This window comes from Paralichthys olivaceus, chromosome 15, assembly GCF_024713975.1.
Source record: "Paralichthys olivaceus isolate ysfri-2021 chromosome 15, ASM2471397v2, whole genome shotgun sequence".
NCBI classification, from domain to species: Eukaryota; Metazoa; Chordata; class Actinopteri; order Pleuronectiformes; family Paralichthyidae; genus Paralichthys; species Paralichthys olivaceus.
The window spans coordinates 9,391,959-9,407,087 of record NC_091107.1 but is presented as its reverse complement, the minus strand read 5'-3'; the positions used below and the strand labels follow the sequence as shown (position 1 = coordinate 9,407,087).

Genomic DNA, 15,129 nt, shown 5'->3' with positions numbered 1-15,129 from the left:
TGTTTGATCCATTAAAAGGTTTTGAGATGACATGACCACTCCTCCAACGATAAGGAGGAGTCTGAATAATTACTGCAGACTCTTTTCTATATATTGCAGAGAAGATGCAGTTGCGCACCAAACTGAAACTAAGGCCACAACTGCATTTTCCCAGTACAAAATGTTTCTATTAAAAACTACACAATTTACCCGACGCATTGCGATGTTACGCTTGAAGACTAAAGTTATATTGCAGCTTTAAAAACATGAGTAAACTCAACTTAACATAAGCTTTGTTTCAACGCACAAAAGTCAACCATGAAATTAAATAGAAGTTGCAGCACTTCACTTCATGTCTACACTAAATATCTGAATTGTGAAAACGTGAGCTCGGTGACTTTGATGTTATCGTTGATACACGTTTGGCTGGTTTGAGTATTTCTGCTAAATATTTCTGATTTGTGTAATTTCACTTTTGCTTCTATGGCTCTTATTCTCTTGAAACTTTCCAAAAAAGATAGGTATAGCTTTCTTCAGTCTTATCTAATGGAGTTGTCTTTAATGTTATAACCACAACTTCTTTCTTCATCCAGTTTGTTTACTACTCGAGTTAGCTAACAGTCTGAAAGCGAGATGACTGTCGGTCTGTACCAATAACTTTACGGCCGCCTTGAGGGAACAAAATAAATTCTGCTCACCACCCTCCACTCTGACATTGATTAGTAATCCTCGTTTTTTCCTGACTCCTACGAGAACAAACCGGATACTTCTGTCCAACGGTGAAAACTGATGAAATGTTTCTGCGAAACCCTTCGACACAACTTGTTACAACCACCAGTATACATCCCAATCCTGAATGAGAGCAGCATGTTGGAGAGGGGATTGAGTATAGTTAGGGAATGTACAAGGCATTCAGAAATATTCTGTCGTTGCGAGGAGACCACAGGACGAGGCCTGTGCTGAGCTGGTCTGTGTGGTTGTGGGCCGGGGTTTGTACGCTCTCTCTATCTTAAGCCACATCAGAGCCCTGAGCCCTGTGTAATGTGATCTGGATGGGCAGAGGAGGGTTCCCCCCTCTGGATTCAGAAGAACCGCTGCGGAGGTGCAGCACAGGGACGGGATCGAATTCTTGATTCAGTTTTATTTTTCTCAACTTTTCTTCTTCCTGGTTTGTTTTGGATTTGGGATTCAAACCTTTAACCTTCCTCCTGAAGTCTTCAACAAACTGTCGCGGGATTCACCTCTTCTCCCTTTTTTGTTGTCTTATTCTTTCCATCCTTCCACATCTTCCTTAATCTGTCTCTGCCTCCATTTCTCTGCTTTCTGTCTCCTTTGCAGCCTCTCTCTTCTGTTCTCTTTCCATCTTATTCTTCCTCTCCCTTTTTTATTCATCCTCCCCTCTATCTCCCTTCGCACTCTCCATCCCATTTCATCTCTCTCGATCCTCCTGCGTTTGCTTTGCTTACTCAAAGTCTTGTACAAACAAACAAGCCGCGGGTGGCTCGCGTCTCCTATCTATAATTCAAGCCAGTCAAGCTACAGCGAGAATGTTTGCCAAACACATGAAGTGCATCTCACAGCATCGTGAGCAGAGAGAGCGATGGGAAAAAAAGAATATGTTTCACCATCATGACTTGGACTCAATTCACAGAGATTATCCAAGTATCGAGAGATCGTGTTTATGACCTTTCTGCTTTGTTTTGATTGAAAACACATCAGGATAGGGCAGGGTCGATAGAAGAGGGAGGATATTATGTGATCAAATTTGTGAGCACGAGTCAAAGCCACTGTTCTTTCAGTGCGAAACTCTGGAACCCCAAATTTTCTCATAGATAATAAACCTGCTGCTTCACAAATTGTATGAAATCTCAAAAAAAATGTTTCATCTGCCAATGTGCCTTTGCTTTTTTGGACGACATAGTGAAATCAATTATTTAAGAATTCTGTTTTATAAAAGAAGGTGTTTTTTTTTTTACTTCAAGGTTTCTGCATGTCGCTCAAGGACGACGCTGCAGCTGTGTAACAGTAACTGACTGCAGGCGTTCATTCATCACACAGAAAAGCATTATATTTCCCCTGAGACTGAGCCAAACCACTTGTGGTAACAACAACCTATAACGATAAATGAGAGTCGAGAGGAAAACCAAAGTTGTTTTTCCAGGTGTTTGGACCAAACTCCAGAGTATAGTTTTCAAGTCCATCTGAGGTCCTCTGGCTAAAGCCTTTCATTTCTGGTGAAAGGAGTCTTGTAACATTTATTTTATTTTTCTTAAAGGCGTTTAAACACACGAGTGTACACACTCTCAGAGGCAGTGAAGTGTCGTTTTTCTAAATTCTTTGGGGTTAACTGTCAAATGGGTTTATTTTGGTTAAGTATACACAGTGTCAGATTGATGGACATAGTTTAGGCTAGAACTACAGTAGAACTTGTTTAGGTACAGGTCACCACGGTTACAGATGATCAACTTTACTACTAATATTATATTTACTACAGCCTATTAAACTTCTTCCTTTCTGGTCCATGCTCTTTTTGATTTAGATGGTGTTTGAATTCATGATGTGAGGTTATCGCCGAAAGACTCGATCATCAGACGTCTTTTTCTGTCCTAAAAGCCAGATACAACAATTTACTTTAAAGTTAATTTAGTTTAAAATAAACAGCCAGTTCTCGGAGAGTCCAGACATTTTCTCTTGATAAACTTTATCAAAGTATTTTCAGATACATTTTTGTTGAGTAAAGTTTTTTTTTTTCTTTAAAGACCTCACATTGACATATTAAACCCTGTCACCCAAAGCCAGAACTCTCTTCATGGATTGAAGTGAAAGTGAAAAACGTTTGAACTTCCTATTTTCATTGTTTGTGTACCGTCTGTACAAATTAATTACGTGCAGCTACAGATCTTAGATCAAGAACCAGGAAGTATTGCGGCCCGCGGCTGAAGTGGTGCTATGGTTGCCATGGTTACAGCATGCCTGCTCTGTTTCCCCTCACCACTGCACGGCATGCAGAGAGAGGACCGGCCCAGCAGGTGGGCCGAGAGAGGTAGGGAGGAGAAAGGAGTAAGCGAGAGAGAAGAAGAGAGCTGGGGCTGCTTGGAGGTGGGGCACACCGCACATCCAGAGGAATCACTCCAACCGGCGGGGTAAAAGGAATTAATCAGACAGAATAAATTATAACATGAAAGAAGACGGAGCGCTTCTCCATCCATCCATCACACTATCCTTACATTTATTTATCCAAGAATTATGATTCAAGTTTGACTTTATAGCCCTTTATTGGCATGACAGAAAATAAACAAATGCGTAAAAAACAATAAACTATCACCTTAAAGCAGCTTAATCCATCCATCTCTTCTCCCATGTTCTTCAGTCTCCAGCTGAAATGTGATAGATAGTTTAGACTTGTAACTGTCGGATGCATCTCCTACGTCAGTCATTCTTTCCATTTGTACAACTCCCTTCCTCTTTGCTTTTAAGATTCAAGCCTGCTTCTCTCCGTTCAGCACAGACCTTGAATATTGAAAAATGTGTCATTCATTCAGGAAAAAAAAATAAGTTCCTAAAGTTACTTACTTTTTCTGTATGAAAGATGTTGTTCAGCTTTGAAGACTTTAACAATTTTGTCAAGAATAAATGAAAAATAGATTAGATGTAACGGTTAAGCAATTTAAAACAAAATTTCGTTGAGGAATTTACACCAGAAAACCTCAGCTGCAGTACTCGTGGTCAAGCTTCAGTCTTGTAGAGTCAAAGGTCATCACTTCGGGTCTTTGCTGCTGTCCTCCCCCAAAATGTAAAATCGTATCAACATGCATTAGGACGTCTGAGCGGACTCAGTGTGGACAGAGATCTGACATATAACTGGTTCTCAACAACTGTAATTTTGGTGAACGATGGTTCTTTAAACGCTGCTGAGTCGGACTTCTTGATCTCTCTGAAAGGAATGAGCTGATTGGTTAGTGGCCTCAGGGCTCAGCTTTGTCCCTGATCTTGTCTAATGATTCGTCTCTTCCAAACAATTGGTGTGCATCTGCCTTTTTGTGTGTATTCTGGCTGAGTTTGAGTTACAGCTTTCTGCTCTCTTTGCTCCTTCTTTCCTCCAAATGTTTTTGTTGTGTTGGTCAAATAAATAAAAAAGTAAAACAAACTATTAGTTTAACTCAAATATGCAAAAAAATGGATTCGTTAGGTTTATGACATCACAAACTATCTTTTTAAATCTGCTTTTTGCGATTTGTTTCCTGCAGACTCTTCTCTTCAAATTAATTCAAAATATAATAATAATAACAAAATATACTATTCAACATATGTTTTTTTATTATACTGTATATAAGGCACAAAGGGGACATGTTTAAAAATGTGATTTTCACTTTAAGAAATTATGCAACAAGGAAAGAATCAGACGTGTGAGATGTGACAGAAGAGATACAGTAATTACAGCCTATCATTGTTTTAATTGGTATTTTTGGCTCGTCCTACCAGTTACTCCTTCAAAGATTGATGTAAATTATAAACTTAAATGCAAAAAAAATAAATTTCCAAAAACCAAACTCTCACTTTCTCATAGCCCCATAGAACTTGAGTGTGCAAATAACTAAAAAGGGTGCATAGAGAAAATATTCCTATTTGAATTTGGAGATGTTAAGGCCATTCATGGCACCTTGCCCCCCAGGTATTTCTTTTGCATGGCCTTTAATGCTCCCATAACACAAACACCCAGGGATGAGATTATTTTGATACAAACATCAAAGCAGCAGATCAGACAGAAAGCACCGTGCGCGTGAGGTGAAGCGCTGAACCTGGGGGCCACAGAGCATGTAAGCTGATTGAGCTGTCTGCTTCTGCCTTAATTCATAAGGGGTCTGTTGGCCTTGGCGGAGGTATGTTCTCCACTCAGTGAAGGGCTTTTCTTGTCTTGGAAAGTGCTTCATAGGAAACACAATGGTAACTAAGGGACATGCTGATTTTGAGATTTACTTTGAACTTTGATCCTTGATAAAATTAATTAAAATGTTAATTGATTGCTTTATATTGGAAATATATCTTGGTTTTTAAATGCATTGTAAAGCTTTTGAAAACGCTGGTTAGTTGTATCTTTTGAAAGAACTTTTGGTTCTCACAATCACATGGTTTAGATGAACTGTGATGGGTTTCATTTATTTTAGTGCTAATCACATCATCCCCTCAATAAAACTTTCTCAATACCCAAAGGGATTCAAAAGGAAAGAATTTAACTGTTTCCATCCACTTATCAGTGTATATATCTAAAAAAAAAAGCCACTTACACTATGACTATGTGATTTTCTTTCGTGTGGTATTTGGTGGCCATATTTGTGTGATAAATAGAAACTAGCTCACAGGAAACTTGTCACTGCAGGGGTTTTTTAAGTGTGCGGTGGCATTTCCCATTTGGGCACATGGTCTCGTGTGTCTGCAGAGCTGGTGAGTGAAAGCCGTCCTCTGCAGCCGTACAGGAAAGGTTTCACAATGAGTGAGCGATAGATGCTCTCAGTCATCTCAGCAGGAGATGGGACCACATCACCTGTGGATAGGATCGCAATCACATCAGAGGTCTTTGACAAGAAGAAAAGCTCTGAGGCCTGGAGTTTCCTTCCCTCAAACAGTACAGTGGGTAGGAGGAGATTCACCAAAAGGTCACTTTTATTTATTTTATTATATTTTTTCTTTATGTTGATCGGGTAAAACTTTCATCCCAGCCCACAGATAAATCAGGTCAGATAAACACAGTTGTGGAAGTATGACATTTCACTCTGAAAACAATCCCTGCCGGCTTGTCTGAGAATAAATGCAAACACAAACGCCTTTTTTCTGTGGTGGCGAGCCCTCTGTGCCTTTTTGACAATGCTGTTATCAAACCGCTAGATTTTTTTGGCTTCTGCTAACTGGCTCCCACAAGACAAGAGAAGACAAATATGGATGTGGCCTGAAGTCATCGTAGTATCTATTGTTTGAATAAACCGAACCCTGGAGGAAGTGTGTCTCAGAGAGGATTTATGACGTCTGTGGTTGCCTCGTTTCCTCCCGACTCCCCGTGTCATTATTTTTGTTGCAAATGATTGCCCAAAAATGTCACAAACAAGTTGTTAATCGTGGAAGATCTGATAGAAATAAACAAGTACACCATTAATTAGCTCTCTTTAGGACCAATCATTAGAGGTCATTACTGCAGAGTGAAACCGACAACCGCAGCCGAGAAGAGAAAGTTGCCTGCTTGTCTGTCTCCGTCCACTCATTAAGAGAGTGATAACTCCTTTCTAAATGCCCTGCCCTGGTCGGATTTGATTTTGCACCCATTCATATTCATTGCCCCTGGAGCCAGCCGCAGCAGAAAGGCGTCTCTCATAACGAGCTCACATGTTTTCTCATCATATTGAGCCTGAGTTGTAATGTCAGATTATTTGTGAAAAGCGAATCTACTTCCATTCCTACCCATCTCTTCTCTGTAGTCGTTTTCAGACATGAACTCCAGAAAATGTAGCGTATACATTTCTCAGCAGAAGTCATGTGTTTTGTTTACAGCACATTGACATCTACGTCATTTGTCACCAAAAGCTCTCGAATCTTGTTGTCTTTCCAAGCTGACGTCTTCTCCAGCAAATTCTGCCCAAAGTCTTTTTTCATGCTGACATATTTGTATTCTTTCTTTTTTATTCTAATTTTGCATCCATTGCTTGTTAGAAATGACAGCATGCCCAATATTATTCTATACAGTATTCTCAAATGGGCTCACTTGGACTTTCTCCAGTTTTCACAAGGAGGCTGCCAGGATAAGTTCTGGGAAATGTCCAAAGCAACTGACTCTGACATTTGCAATCTCACATAGAGCCCCCAGCATTGATTTTTCCATATTTCACCAAAACCATCATCTTTTCATGAACTTAACCAAAGACCTTTGAGTTGCCTGAACCCGAACTTGTGTCTTCACTCGTGAAACTACCAAAAGTAGAAGGAGAGATTATTAAGAATCAAAGAACAAGATTGCACCTTTCCTATTTTGATCCAAAGGAATATGGATTTACTTATCAGTGCTTATAAGAACTCAACAAAACACAAATCACATTTGGTAGGTGAGTTTCAGGCCCGACATGAAAAAAATCTGCCATGAAGCAGAGTAAAAAAGCTGGAATCATTGTTCTCTGTATATATTACGTTTCTGTATAGTAGTAATACATACATGCACCAAGCATTTCTTTCTGTTCGCTACAACCAGTGGTTACTGATTCATCATGGCCACGGCCCAGATGTTCCAGTGGTGTGTGGCAGCAGTGGACGCCAGAGTGTGTATTTGTATGTATGTGTTTGTGTGTGTGTGTTTGCATGCACGACACTGGGCGTGTTCTTGCATACATGCGTTGACGCAGGCATATGAGCAGTCGTGTGTATGTGTGCGTGCATGTTGGTAATTGGGGAGTGGGCGGACTTGTTGGGGGGGGTGGGTGTTTGGCCCTTTTTTAAACATAGCTACGTTGTTATGGTTGTCGGGGCTTTGATGTTGCCCAAACCTCCAACTAAGAGGCTCTCATTTCGGGCTCCTGACGCTGGAGAAGGCAATGACTTCCAGATTGGGAGACCTACTCGCTGTTCGAGACTCGAGTGCTGCGGTGGGATGGGTAGCAGGGGGTCATGACGGTCAGCGCAGGTCAACCTGATGCTTTGGGTGGGGTGCAGCAGTTGTGCATGTACCGAACATAAGTGAACATGTACAACGCACATGATGGGGGTGATGTTTTGTTCAGGCCACTGAAGTTGTTGAAAGACACCGTTTATCATGCCTAAGATCAATAAAGATCAAAGCTTTTTCTATAAATATCCTTAATTTACACTATTTGAATGTAGCATTCATTATCACTTTGAATTGAGTCCTCGAATACTTCAGAAACTTGAAAGTGTGAAAGAAAGTACGTAGAAGAATGGGGAAAAACAGCTTAAAACAAGAGATACCTAATAATTCTTCCTCCAAACTGTTGAATTTTAATGTAAAGGTCTTTTATTGGCTTCTAGAAAAGCAATAATCCCCTAAAAAGAACCTCTACTTTCTTATTGCTCAAATGGCACATACTTAATTGATAGCTATCTTTCGATTCAGCAACTGTAACACTTTGTAAATTGTTGTTTGCATTTATCTTTGAAGGTCGTCGCTGCCCCGATTCATTTGATGACTAAACATGATGTTGTGACGCTCTGATCTCTTTGTGAAAAAGGCTCTTTCCTGCAAAAGCAGTTTGGTTGCAGCCACTTAAAAGATCGCAGAGAGCCAAGGTGAATGAATGCACCATTAATTTGCAGCAACTGTCCGGAGATTTTTTCTCCCTGCCCCACCAGTGCAAGGACGACTGAAAGAAAGAGTGTGATGGTTATGTTTTTTTTTCTATCTGCCATCTCCGTGACATCTAAGATTAAAGACATTAGACTCAAAAGCACTCAGGGGGGGGTGACAAAAGAGAGGGCGCTTTAATTTACGCTTCAAATATGAAAAGAGATGTATCTACTTAGTGTGTCATCTGAAAACTAAAGAATACATTACAGTTGTCTTATCAGCATAAGGTCTTCTAAATGAAGGTGTGTGTGTGTGCACTCATAAGCATGCAGTTGCGTTTCTTTGCACACATGTGTATGTGAAATGCAAACATACGAGTGCATGTGTGTGTGTGTCAGGGTCAAAGTGGAGGGCATCGTTACAAACAAGTGATGTCTGGGATCCCATTAACTCTTTTATTCAGTAGCAGATTTCTGTTCAAATAGAGTGGAGATAAAAGGCTGCAACAATATGCTGATAAATCAAAGGCCTTTCAAGTGAAATGAGACTACAGAGACACTGAGGGCCACATTCAACATTTCCTGACGCACTTAAAAAGGTGTTAATCTAATTGGAATTTTTAAAGTAATCACATCTTTGAAGTAATTATATCTTTGATGTAATCAACAAACAGGCAATTTATTATTCAGTTGCCGCAGTTGGCGTTTGACAGTGGGCTTCTTCATGTGTATCACTGCTTACATGATTAATGTATGTGCAGTGATCTCAAAATGCAGCTGCACATACAAGGCTTGACGAAAAGGGCTCAAGTGAAATATTGAAAGCAACAGACAAAGAATCTAGTTATTTCTCTCGTCTTGGAAGCTGCTTCATTGGAAAAACAACAGTAACTTAAGGAACTACAATGTCACTCAGTAGAGTGCTTACCTCCGCCGAGGCTAATGCCCTATCTCACCATGTCAAAGCAATGTTTCCTATCAATTATCTAGACTGTAGCAGCCATATTTTAATTTGTCCTACCACAGTTTCAGAATAAATAAATTCTTTACAGTTCTCATAATAACAGAGATCTTTTGCTCTAAAGTTTTTACCATCCATGCAGGCAGTCAGAACTTCCTTGAGAGTGATGTTCGTCGATGTTAAATCCAGATTTCCGTTAAGACCCAACAGTGACTACAGATATGCGGCAGAGGACGGACAACCGCAGAAAGTGGGCATGGCTGTTTTATCATGCACTTCAGCAAGAGCTTTTGATTGACCTTGAGTCAGAGCCAGTGTTTCCTCTTGGCTGATGAGTCCTTATTTTATTTTACTATTAAGTAATAAATAAATCAAAGCTGTGCCTGTCACAGTTAAAAACCCTGTATTTACTATTGATTAGTACTACAAACTTATTCCCTGATGATTTATGTCAGCCTGCGAAAGGGTGGGTAAAGCTACTCAAATTAAAGGGTGGTTGAGCACATTTTCCTCAATGTGTGTGTGTGTGTTTGTGTGCGAGTGCCAGCGCGCACCTGAACATATGTGTAACTCCTTTGGTTTCTTTTGTACTGAAAACAGAGCTGCGTGTTTCCAATTCAAAGATGCCGTAAGTGTTATTTGAGCTTTTGCAAGTGCGTGTGTGTCCCACACGTGCATGTACACACTCGTCTGTCCCAGCTCGGGTAATTATTTGTAAGTTTTTGTGTGTGCAAATGTGTGTGTGTGTGTGTGGTGGGGTGAGGGGGGTAAATACAGAGGGGTTGATAATTATGGGTTAAATGAATGCTCTCAGTCAGCCTCCCCGAGTGTGTGTAAAAAAAGGAAGGCGCAGCGAAAGCCACTTCAAGGCCGACTAATTACCCCGAGGAAGAGAGGAAACATAAATGGACGATTTTGCGGCTATAATGTTACAGCAAAATGGCTACATCAACCTCAGCACGTGAAACGGAGCCACAGCTACTTCTGAAGGCTCCGAGCAGCCCAGCACAGATGTGTGTGTGTGTGTGTGTGTGTGTGTGTGTGTGTGTGTGTTGCCTCCATATGTGCAGAATAGGTGTGTGTGTCATAGTGTATAATGTGTTAAGCTGGTGTAATTAAAGTGCAGTGAATCACACTTAAGTATTTTCTGTCTGAGCATAGTATTCATATCTACTTTATTGTGTGTATTATTGAACACAGATGTTGTTGCAGCTACAGTTCATTCGTTTATTTCTTCATTCCTGGATAAGATGTGAAATCCAATTTAGATATTTGTTGACTTTTGTTTTGACTTTTGCAGCCAGGAGCATTATTTGCTCAAACTGTGGTTTTGACTCGGACGATATCAGATTTTATGTTACACATGCATTCTTATGGTGCTAACTACCCATCTGTGGGAATTCCCAACAAAATGTCCTGGCTATTGTGAAATTGTGTGTTTACAGTCAGTCAAGGGTTTTAAATACGAAGAAGCCGATCGATCACACTGGTTTTTCATGGTGTAGCATCATTCAGTCCAAAAGGACAGATAAATGGTTTTGGTCCATATTGCTAGAGTCCAATGCCTGGTATATTCCTTTGCATCTTCAGGGTATCAACCCCATCACCACCTCCTCCACTCTGCCTCCTCCCCCGCACCTCCTCCCCACCCTCACACCTCACACCTCCCACCCCCGGCTCTCCGATACAGAAGAAGCAGTGCGTTTTATTTTCATGTGTCTCAACATTAAAAGCGGTTTAGCAGTTTGATCTCAGCTCCAGAATATGGAGCATACACATGAGAGTGTGTGTGTGTGTGTGTGTGTGTGTGTGTGCGCGGTCAGAGAGAGAGTTAAAGATGTCGATGGATAGGGAAGACACTGTTGAGTGTGTGTGTGTGTGTGTGTGTTTGTGTCAATGTAGAGCATGTGTGTGTGGAAGCTCTGCCTTTAAGTGATAAGGTATTCACTTTGTAACTCAGCAGGAGGCCCTGCAAGTAGCACTAGATCTTCCCCTCTGTAGTGTTGATGTTACACACACATGCACACACACAGGTTTGTCCATATCAGTGCACAACATAAAATAAATTATTAAACAACACTTTTATCCAAAATATTTATATACATGGAAATCAGCATCTCAAGCTTTCAAAGGCAGAATACCACACACACACACACACACACACACACTATCAATTCAAACACATTCCCCCACTCACAAAGTCACATTCGCACCAAAGGATGCGTGTGGCCTGTTTAAAACGTATGCAGTGTACCTCTGGTCAGCTGGCTAAGCTTCACCAGTGCGCGCTGCTCTGACATGTTGTAGGTCAGCCTGCGTGCTGTGAGCATTTGAATAACTAGATTCATTTGTTTTATTGAAATACATTTGTAAACAGAAGCATGAAAGAAAACAGTCACACTTGATGATCAAAGCTTTATCGATCAAATGCTCCTCCTCTTCCTCCTGCTCGTCTTCTCTGCTGAAAACCATTGGGAGCAAAGTGCAGCCCTTCTGTTTGTTACACACCATGTTCAAAATGTCCAGCTCTCTTTTATCTATTTTTCATTCTTGCCATGACAAACTATATGCTAAGGGAAAGAAAGCTGACCCTGACGTTGGCTTCTTTGTGTGTTTGTGTCTATCATTTGTTTCGAAACCTTAGTGATTCTATAAAGAGAAGAAAAAACAAAAAATTTAGATATTTCTTCGAAATCTTTTGTTTGGTTGAATGCATCTCGTAGCTCAGCAATACACGCCATGATAAAGAGGGATACCTCATACCTTTACAGTTCAGTCAGTGTGACAAATGTATAAAACTATAAAATGTGATTATTGTCTAGATTAATTTTGTGTTGTGTTTCTTTAAACAGTCCAACAAAGTGTCGGTGGTGCAGCAGTCACACGGGATGCACCCCCTGTCGTCCCTCCTGCCCTACAGCAACGACCACTTCAGCCCAAGTCCCCCACACCTGCCCACAGACATGAGCCAGAAGACAGGTGAGAACACACACACACCCCCACACACACATACCCATAGATATAGATATAGGTTAATGTTCACAATACATGACTGCTCTGTAGGCGCAGATATGGAGACACACACAACCGTCTTCAATGGTGTTCACTCCATACGGATGGTGCATTGTTTCTGATTTCCTCCCACACACACTGCGACCTATTTGTGCTGTGGAAACATCATACAGCACATTAACACACAAATATGCACACATGCTCACACACATGGACATTCACCACCACTACAAGCATTGCCTACTTTGACTAAACACAGTGGAGTGTCTTATAACAGCAGTAATATGTTCATATTCTTATCCTCTCTCTCTCTTTCGTCTGCTTATTCTCTCTCACTCACACACACACACTGTATATGTGGATCTCTTCTCCCCACACACACACATTTAGGCACGCACACAGTGAGTGAAGTGGCAGCGCTGGCTCCGTCAGCCTGTGGCAGTCCCACGGCCGCTCTGAAGTGGCCTTCTCCTCTGAAGGGACCGCCAGCCACACGCGTGCACACAAACACACGCACACACACAAACGTGGAAACAATTAGCGTGACAATCGCACAAGCCATCACAGCAGCACACACAAGGTTCTCCTTAGCGAACACTGCACACACAAACACACACAGTTCTCTGTTTTGAAGTCACAAACAAACACAAGCCGTTGTTTAAACGCTGCTGGATCTATGTCCTGCAGGAGGCGGGGCTAGACGGGTGACAGTGTCCATCTGTGTGTCTGGAACTTTTGCTCTAGAGAAAGATCCCTCATCTGGACGCTTATTGATTCATTTGTTGAATATGTTTATGAGCACCAGAGGACTGATGTTTTGTAGGTTGACTGGTTTTTGGTTGCACAGTACATTTCGTTGCATGTAGCAACTCAACAGTAAAAGGTAACTCAGTGTTATACAGCTGACACCCCGATATGATGAGGTGAAACTCGTCTGTCCTCTTTCACTTCCTGGATTTTCTTCAGGAGCTGCTGCAATAAAAACTTTACGTTTCTGAGTGAATGAGGTCATCAGTTTGGATTTTTGACAGTGATGATGATGATTTTTATTCGAAAATGTAGAAAATGGGAGTAAAGATGTCGAGATTTTAAAAAAAAGAAGAGCAACAGGAGATGAACAAAAGGGGTTTCTCAACTTTGATTTGATATCAGAGTCCGACCTCAGGCAATGCTCTGTCTGGAAATCCCCCTTTTCATACAAACACACTCTCCTTGTCTTGTCTAGACTGTGTGTGTCTGTGTGTGGGGTGTGTGTGTGTGTGTGTGTGTGCGTGTGTGTGTGTCCATGGCAAAGTGACTCAGCTCTTAATGACAGACTGAGCCACCTGCTTCTACCCCCCCTACACACACACACACACACACAGATATATATATATACTCTGCTAACACCTGGCTCCAGCATATAACCTTTCTCACATCAGCTCACCTGAATTCTGACTACATTTCCGCTTTACACACACACACACACACACACACACAAACACACGCCATCTTACCTCACTCCTTACATCATTCGGCAGCTCTTCACAGGTAGGGGTTACCTCATCAGTGATGTCATTTTTGGCACAACTATCTTTTCCTCTGTCTTTAAACTGATCATCATCGTCACTGATGTTAACTCTGGGGGTCAACATGGTTTTGTACCCGCTGATAGAAATTCAGAGGATACAAGTGAAGTTGAAGTTTGCAGAGGATGATCTTAGTGCTTGGATTTCGATTTATTACGATATAATACTGGTCTCTTGAAAGCAGTCCTAGTGTTCAGTCTATTTAGTTGCAGGCCATTCAGAATAGTTTTACACAAGCACAGAGTTAAACTGATGAAGTGTCAATATCTTCTCTGAACGTCTCCTGTTCCTTAGGTTTCTACTGTTACAAAAACTCATGGGGGGAATGCTCCTTCAATAGAGGTGAATTATGTTGAACCTGACTCACAGATGTTCCTTTTTAGTTTCCGTTATTGTGAAAACAAAAAAAGTCTATTTGTGTTACGTATCACTGCTATATCTATTTATAATATATGTACTTATAGTACTATGTTGCTCCTGATGTATCAAACACATTCAGAAATCTTCCTCTTATAACAGTATCTCCTTTTCCTCAGAAACATCATAGTGACTCAGCAAAGTGGGAAAATTAAGTATTTGTACACAAATAAAGATTTTCTTCTAAATTTAGCTGCAGAGCAGAACATGACAGTGGAGGTGCAGACTCTGTCACACCTAAGCCCCGCTTTGCGTCATCGACTCACTTAAAGACTTAAAGTAGGAGACTCGATGACAGGGATTCTACCACGCCAGTTTCCATGGTAACCAGGGAGTTTGTTAATATATATTTATAATTTCATCTCTGTTTGTCGTGGAACCGCACTAGTTAGATCACAGCCTGTGACTGTTACATCAGATGACAGCGCAGAGCAGGACAGTGGTGTGGAGTGTTGTACAAAGGTAAATATTTATATTAGAATTTATTTATAGACTTTCTTACACAAAATACAGCTGTAGAAAATACAAATATATTAAAAAATATTATATATAGAAAATGTAATAATGATTAATCTAAGACTGAAGCTGTGGTGGCGTCCTCCTGTCGCCTTGTTTCTGATGTGCAACCCAGCAAGTTCAGTTTGGTGTTTTTATTGTAAGACATAACACCACATTCAACATGTGATTCAAAAGTCAAGCTGTTCCCGGTTGATCGAGCACCGCCAAGCAGCTCTGACTGTTTTTCAGATATGACTGTTGGTTCGGACAATAAAACATCAACTACAGATTGAGAGAAGCAGAAGTGAAACATGTCTGCTTACTGTTAGCTGCCATGTGTCTTATATGGCCTGATGATATTATATGTGATAAAAAAAGATGGTCAGTGCTTTATTCTTTATTAATTTTTACAATATA

At 40.8% G+C, this 15,129-nt stretch overlaps 1 protein-coding gene across 17 annotated transcripts in view; it reads left to right on the top strand.

The window, feature by feature from the left end:
* Positions 1 to 15,129, top strand: part of tcf7 (transcription factor 7) — a 61,293-nt gene that overhangs the window by 24,870 nt on the left and 21,294 nt on the right. For all 17 annotated transcript variants that reach the window (XM_069510023.1, XM_020097202.2, XM_069510021.1 and 14 more), the window contains one exon: positions 12,070 to 12,196. In XM_069510023.1, coding sequence (XP_069366124.1) covers positions 12,070 to 12,196 — 127 coding nt within the window. The remainder of the gene's footprint in view (positions 1 to 12,069; positions 12,197 to 15,129) is intronic.